Genomic DNA, 8209 nt, shown 5'->3' with positions numbered 1-8209 from the left:
GTGTATTTGCATGTTTAAGCACATAAGAAAAATAAATTGATAATTTTTAATTTGAATTTTCTACAATTAGTATTAGATTATTATTAACATATAAAATGTATAAAAAGTAGGAAGGAAAAAATGTGAGGAGGAGGTGACATGTGACATGAAGGAAAAAATGTAAGGAGAATTTGACATGTGGCATAAGCGAATTTTTTTTTATTATGTTGTTAATAGAGAAAAATTAAAATTCAAAGAATCTGAACTGTAATATTAAAATTCAGTGCGAAAAATGTCAAAAAACTTTGATGAGGTGAAAAAGTACAATTATTCTTAGATTAATGGTAAACATTAAATTATATAGATAGATTAATGTAAATAAATAATTTGAATGTGAAAAATGATTTCAATTTCATCTAACGTTCAATGACTATTACTTTTTTAAAAACACAAAACATAGATGTTGTAAACACTCAATTTTAGTGGGTAGCAACATGAACCCATCACTAATTAATATTAAATTATTATTAGCATATAAAATATATAATATATAAAAAGTAGGAAGAAAAATATGTGAGGAGGAGGTGACATGTGACATGAAAGAAAAAATGTAAGGAGAAAGTGACATGTGACATGAGGGAAGGAGAAAGTGACATGTGGCATGAGGGAAGGAGAGAGTGACATGTGGCATGAGGGAAGGAGAAAGTGACATGTGACATGATGAAGTTTTTTTATTATATTGTTAATAGAAGAAGTGAGACCATAATATTTGATAATAAAATATTAATTGCCTAAATAGTTAGTTGGATGATGATATATTATTAGCTATTTATCATTAATAATAATATGAAATATTATTAACCACATCTCTCATAATTAAAACACCGAAAGGAAAACAATAGATTATTAATACATGATATAATTTTTCTTCTAAATTTTAGCATTTATCACTAATAATAATATGAAATTGTATTCATGGCGCAATAATTATTTTTTCATCATGTTTAACAACATAACACATTACATACTCCATATGCTTTTTTATTATTAATTATAAAAATATACATTGTACAAAGTGATTATATAATGTGTGTAGATACATAGTAGTACCATGGAACCGTTTAGGAGGGAAATAAATTAAGGAGAAAATGACATATTAAAATGAGATATTTTTTGTGAGAAGCAGATAGACTGTGAGTTGATGTGTTGTAAGTGAATAGAGCTGTTTGGGAGAGAGAAAATGCACTAGTGTCCAATGATATTATCAATATGATCATTTTTTTAATTATTATGATTACATAGTAAACAGATTTAGTGTGAAGTGTAGTCATCACAGACAAAGACTTAATGCCATACTTTTTGTTTTGAAATTATTAGAAATGTAATAATAGATTTAATATTATTATATTATTATAATAAGGAAAATAAATATATAGTGTAGGAGTAAACATGGAGGAGGTGAAATCATTTTGGAGGGAAAAAATTAACGAGGAACTTACATGTGACAATAGATGATGTGCGGTAACTTTTTTATTATATAGATAATAGATTAATAGATTATTAATTTTGAGAATATACATGGTACAAAAGTGAGTATATAATGTGGGTAGGTATAAAGTAATACCATCGAACCTTTTAGGAGGGAAACAAATTAAGGAGAAAGTGTCATGTGACAAGTGATGACGTTGAAGGATTTTAAAACCTGCTATTTTTATGAGAAACGAATAGAGTGGGGGTCGATGCATTGTAAGTGTATGAAGCAGTTTGGTGGGAAAAATTGCACCAACATTTGACTAGTGTCAAATAATAATACAATGAGGAGCTTTTAATATTATTATTAATATTATTATTATTATTATTATTACATAGTAAATAGGTTTAGTATGACATGTAGTCATCAGAATGCCATGTTTTTTGTTTTGAAATTATTAACAAATATAATAATGAATTTAATATTATTATATTATTATAATAACGAAAAAAAATATTTAGTGTGTGAATGAACATGTGAAGGAGACGAAACCATTTTGGATGGAAAAATGAATGAGAAACTCACATATGACAACAGATAATATGGAATGACCTTTCTTATTATATAGTTAATAGAAGCAAAAAAATAACAACTCTTATCTCTAGTAGTGAAAATGATATTTATTCTTAAAAATTATTTCAACAACAAAATAATTATACACAAATATAAATAATTAATGATCATTAAAGAATATTACAAAACTATCGATATAAAATGGTAGTGAGTGGAAATTAGATTATACTTTTACTTTTAATGCAAAAACAAGAATTCCATTTTTCAATAGTGAAAATGATATTTGTTCTTAAAAATTATGTATTCCATAAATAATTTTACACAAAAGAGTAACTAATAAATGTTCATTAAAGAATATTGCAAAACTGCATTTGTAAAATGGGATAAGTGGAAATGAGATTTCCCTTTATGTCTTACCCAAAGAAAGAAAGAAAGTTTGCACCTGATATTGTGGAAATGATATTTACCCTTTACAATTGTGTCATCTATAAATAATTATATCAGCAGTAAAATATAATCATGTCATCAATAAATAATTATACTCAAAACAATTAATAATAAATGTCCACTAAAGAATATTGCAAAATACTTTCAACAAATGCTATATGAGATTACACTTTTACATTTAAACTAACAAGTTATTCATGCATTAGCACGCATCGGTATTTTTTTGCTGTAAGATTAAGTATATATATTATATGTGCATTCACATGATTAAGAATACATATGTTATTCATGCATTCCCATGGTTAAAAATACATTGTTACCCATGCATTCTCATGGTTAAAAATACATTGTTACCCATGCATTCATATTATTAAGAATACACATATGACCCGTCGCATAATTAAAACACATGTTATCTGTACATTCACATTGCTAAGAACACACATGTACTCGTGCATTTATATTATTAAAAATACATGTGTTACTCCTGTATTTGTCTATTTATAGACATGAGGAAAATAAACAACAATTTTGAATTTGAAGTTTATAATGAAAATAGGAAACCAAAACACGATATTGCATGATTTTTTTAATAAATATTCTAAAAGCTGTAGAAAATTAAATGATTTTTTTAATTTCGAATTTTATTTTTCAATTTTAATAGGTAAAATTTAAAATCCAAAGAATATGAACTGTGATATTAAAATTCAGTGGAAAAGAATCACAAAACTTTTAAACGTTAAATATAACATATAAATTGATGCAAATATTGAATATGATGAAAATGTATAATTTTATTAATTTAAATTAAATTACAACATAAGGGAAAGTGAAAGGATTATATTAAGGTTTTGTTATACAAAGTGAGATCATAATATTTGATAATAAAACATTAATTGACTGAATAGTTAGTTAGATGATAATATATTATTAGTTATTTATCGTTAATAATAATATGAAATAATATTCGTCATTTCTCTCATAATCAAAACATTGAATGGAAAATAATAGACTATTAATACATGATATAATTTTTCTTCTAAATTTTAGCATTTATCATTCATAAGAATATGAAATAGTATTCATCATCTCTCCCATAATTATGTTAATTAAAACTTTAAAAATTTTAAGTGGTGCAATAATTATTTTTTCATCATGTTTAGCAACATAAGACAATACATACTCTATTTGTTTTTTATTATTAATTATGAAAATATACATTGTACAAAAGTGATTATATAATATTTGTAGATATATAGTAGTACCATGAAACTATTTAGGATGGAAACAAATTAAGGAGAAAATGACATATAAAACGAGATATTTTTTGTGAGAAGCAGATAGAGTGTCGATGATGTGTTGTAAGTGTATAGAGCTGTTTGGGAGGGAAACAATTGCACTAGCATATGATACGTGTGCTATGATAATATCATTAGGATCATTTTTTAATTATTATTATTACATAGCAAATAGATTTAGTGGGAAGATTCAATGCAATATTTTTTGTTTTGAAATTATTAAGAAATGCAATAATAGTTTTAATATTATTATAATAAAGAAAATAAATATATAGTGTAGGAATGTACCTATGGACGAGGTGAAACCATTGTAAGTGTGTGGAGCAGTTTGGCGGAAAAATTGCACCAACATCTAACACATGTCCAATAATAATACCCTGAGAAGCTTTTATTATTATTATTATTACATATAAATAAGTTTGGTATGACGTGTAGTGATCACACTGCCATGTTTTTGTTTTGAAATTATTAAGAAATACAATAATGGATTCAATATTATTATATTAGTATAATAAGGAAAAGAAATATTTAGTGTGTGAATGAACACATGAAGGAGACGAAACCATTTTGGATGAAAAAATGAATGGGAAGATCACATATGACAATAGATAACGTGGAATGACCTTTTTTATTATATAGTTAATAGAAGCAAAAAACAACAACTCTCAACTCTCTAGTAGTAGAAATGATATTTGTTCTTAAAATTTATTTTATCTATAAAATAATTATAAAGGGAAATATCTAATGGTTATTAAAGAATATTACAAGACCATCAATATAAAATGGTAGTAAGTAGGTTTTTTTCTTGATAATTTCATAAACAAAGCTATAGGGTGATCACTAAGCGGAGTCATAGTATTTTGTTAGAAAGAGATGGGCATGATAAGTTCAATGGTTTCTGTTGTTTTATTGTTAGTAGGAATCCTTATGGCATTAGTTGCAAATATTGCAATGGCTAATGTCTTAACTGAAAAAATGAATCCTTCTTCTTCTAATACAAGATACAAACTCCAACCACCTTCATCCTTTCGTGTTGCTAGAAAGCTGAGAGTTGTTCCGACTGGCCCTAATCCACTCCACAATCGTGTTGTTAGAAAGCTAAGAGTTGTTCCGACTGGCCCCAATCCACTCCACCATCGTATATAATTATGTTGCAAACTTGATAGGGGATCAATGTTCACGTTTGGCCTACTCATAACTTGATGAAGAAATTGTTATTTTTTGGTTATTGAATAAATTGTTATTAGATGTTTACTTTGAAGCAAAGTTCAAGTCCCTTTAGTTTACTCGTTCCTATTCTTACACCCCTATTTATATTATTAGATGTTTACCTTAATGAAAAATTCAAGTTCCTTTGGTTTAATAATTTCTCTTTGGTTTACTCGTTCCTATTCTCACACCCCTATTTATATTATTAGATGTTTAATTTGATGCAAAATTCAAGTCCCTTTGGTTTAATAAATTCTCTTTGGTTTATTCGTTCTTATTCTTACACCCCTATTTCCTTTGGTATGTATGGTAGCAAATGAATTTTATTTTTTTAGTGATATATATATATATATATATATTATTCTTACATCATAAGTAGTCACATACATATTATAAGTTTGTTAGTATAGTTTAATCACTAAAATTCATTATGAAATAATTGATAAAATAGATTAAATATGATTTGAAAGTAATATGAAATTTATAAAATATCGACAAATAGATTATAGTGTATAAGTGTAATCTCATTTCCACTTGCAACCATTTTATTCGAGTAGTTTTGCAATATTCTTCAATGAACATTTGTTATTTACTCTTTTTGTATATGATTATTTATCAATGATATAAATTTAAAGAATAAAGTCATTTCCACTACTCAAGAGAGTTGTTCTTGTTTTTACTTTTAAGAGTAAAATTGTAATCTGATTTTCACTTACTACCATTTTATTCTAGTAGTTTTGCAATATTCTCTAATGAATATTTTCTATTTAGTCCTTTTGTATATAATTATTTATTGATGATATAGTTTTTAAGAACAAATATTATTTATTGCTATTTGGTCTGATTCCTAGAGAAATATGGGACTAAAAAACCATATCGGAAATGATAAAAAAGACTTAGAAATTAATGTTTTTGTTAATAAACCTAATTTATGATAGATCATTACAGCATCATTCAACCTATGTAGTCAAGTTCACTAGTAGTATAAAGGTTTGGTTGTTTAGATCACTCTCAAAATAAAATAAAAAATTCAACCATTGTTTATTTATACAAAAAATATTTGGTGGCCCTATATAGTCATGGTAGGTTTGGGTGGTTGTTGGGAAAAGTTACATTTTATTTCATTATTAAAATAACTTTGTACTTACATACAGAAGATCAATCATATATAATAATTCATCAACAAGCAACCTGAAAATGGCACAAGAAGAAAATTGTACTATCTAGAACATGAGTCAACTATTATTTTATATAACTCAGATGAAAATCCCTTTATAATAATATCAAAGAAATGAACAATGTATTTCTTACAGTCTGAAAAATAACAATACTGTGAAAGGAAAATAGAATAGTTTGAAAATGGGAAAAGAAAAAGAAAAGGAATATCTGCTTTTTTTGTGTATTGTTGTTGTGAATAGAGATGTGCATCATGAAAGTTCTGACAAATTTCACTAACCTGATTACAAAGTCTCAAAATCCCAAAGAAAAACTATGTTTCACTCAACTCTTTTAAGTTTAAAGCCCTTGTAAGTTCTCTCTGTATTTGTAAGTCATTCAACGCAGCCAAACCAACTAGGTCTAATGAAATTCTTGATGCACTAATAAACCATATTGAAACAAGAAAAATTATGCTCTCCACAATCTTTTGCCTTCTGCTGCTTACATTCTTCGCTAAAACGTCCGAGAATCCGTGGCATAACTTTCCTAGGCAGCAATTCCTGAAGCATAACATGTTTAAAAGCACATTAATACTTATAAGTTTTGTATTGTGATAATGTCCTGAATTAAATTAAAGAGCATATGTAGTTAATTAAGCATCCAGCAAGTAATCAGAAATAAGAGATTCGGTAAACATACACAATCAATTACAATTTGATTTGCTAAGAGTGTAAATCATTAGACTCCATAATGTCTTCTAGGTTATTTGGTAAGTTATATCTTGTAGTATTTAATCACATTGCACTCGGCAAGTTCGAGAAACTATGATGCTAAAGCACATTCCCAGACAAACAATTCAAACAACAATGCTCACATGGCTAAGTTTCTCTTCATAGAACCATCATTTTTGAAACATGTCCTGATTATTTTTTTTAATTTGTTAGGATCGCAAGGTTGATATCTATATAGTATATATGCTAGTGTTATTCACGAGATTCTAGCAGACACAACCACAATATGTGAGATGAATAGAAAACAAAGAACCTGGAACCTTTATAATGGTAATAGTGTTTGGAGCCTTAATCAAATTTGAACTCTAAACATGAATTACTTCATATATGCCAAGGTAAGTATAGAACTTTAAACAGTACGGGAGTTTTGTTTAGTTCCAAATGGATAATAAAAGAGTAACAAATATTTACGGATTTACCTCTATCTGGCTGTCTATTGGCAACAGCATAAGCCTCAATGTGGCCACCAGACCTTTTGCTCACTAAATCCGAAACGGCATTTCCAAGGCCAAAACCAAGAGTGCCAACATCAGCTAGTTCTGAAGGTGATGATCCCCAAGTATAGTCCCCATAGAATGACCCAGCTTCATAAGTACCTTTGTAGTTGTATGCATCGTCATAACTTCCGTTTGATAGAGCAGCATATGATGAAGCTGGTGCAGCAACATTTTCCCTACTTTTTCCATAGCCTACTGCTTTTGACCCTAAAATCACATCTCCAGAGCTATAACTAAGACTGCTCTTACCATATCCGGAGCCAATGGCTCCAGCTTGATCAGTACCGAGGGAGGAACTCCAAAGTGGTCCGATGTGACCAAAAGAACCCATGTTTGGATTTCCGCTTCCATAGTCAGCAAAAGAATCAGAGCTTCTAGGGTTAGTAGCATAGTTAAAATTCCCATTCCCCCACAAATTCTGATTTGCTGAACTTATGGTTGAATTGTTGCCTGTGCTATATGAATTGTTACCAGCATACCCCATGGCATTACCGTACCTGCTAGGACTTGCACTATATGAAGGGTTCAATGCCCGTCCTAGGAGAAGTTGGCTCAATGGTGGCTCAAAGTTGAGTCCTGATCCATAACCAGGACTCATAACAGAATATCCACTGCGACCGACAGTAACAGGACTCAATCTATCGTCTATTCTAAGTCCATTCCCTCCAACCAGACTTGGATTATATCCCTGAAGAAAACCATTAGCAAAGCTACTAACTCTACTTAGACCATAGTTATATCCACCTATCTGAGCTCTACTTGGACCTGGAGATAATTCCTTCGGAA

At 28.6% G+C, this 8209-nt stretch overlaps 2 protein-coding genes across 2 annotated transcripts in view; one reads left to right on the top strand and one right to left on the bottom strand.

Annotated features, from left to right (window-relative positions):
* Positions 1-7307, top strand: part of LOC109329715 (U-box domain-containing protein 4-like) — a 17699-nt gene extending 10392 nt beyond the window's left edge. Inside the window, exon 2 of the mRNA XM_019563470.1 lies at positions 7292-7307. The gene's annotated coding sequence lies outside the window, so the exon portion shown is untranslated. The remainder of the gene's footprint in view (positions 1-7291) is intronic.
* Positions 6234-8209, bottom strand: part of LOC109329714 (heterogeneous nuclear ribonucleoprotein 1-like) — a 6900-nt gene continuing 4924 nt past the window's right edge. The window contains exons 4-5 of the mRNA XM_019563468.1: positions 7346-8167; positions 6234-6695 (exon numbers count right to left, since the gene is read on the bottom strand). Of these exons, the coding sequence (XP_019419013.1) occupies positions 6682-6695; positions 7346-8167 (836 nt within the window). The 3' untranslated portion in view covers positions 6234-6681. The remainder of the gene's footprint in view (positions 6696-7345; positions 8168-8209) is intronic.

The sequence above is a fragment of the Lupinus angustifolius genome, chromosome LG16 (genome assembly GCF_001865875.1).
Source record: "Lupinus angustifolius cultivar Tanjil chromosome LG16, LupAngTanjil_v1.0, whole genome shotgun sequence".
NCBI lineage: Eukaryota > Viridiplantae > Streptophyta > Magnoliopsida > Fabales > Fabaceae > Lupinus > Lupinus angustifolius.
This window is presented reverse-complemented; position numbering and strand designations above follow the sequence as displayed.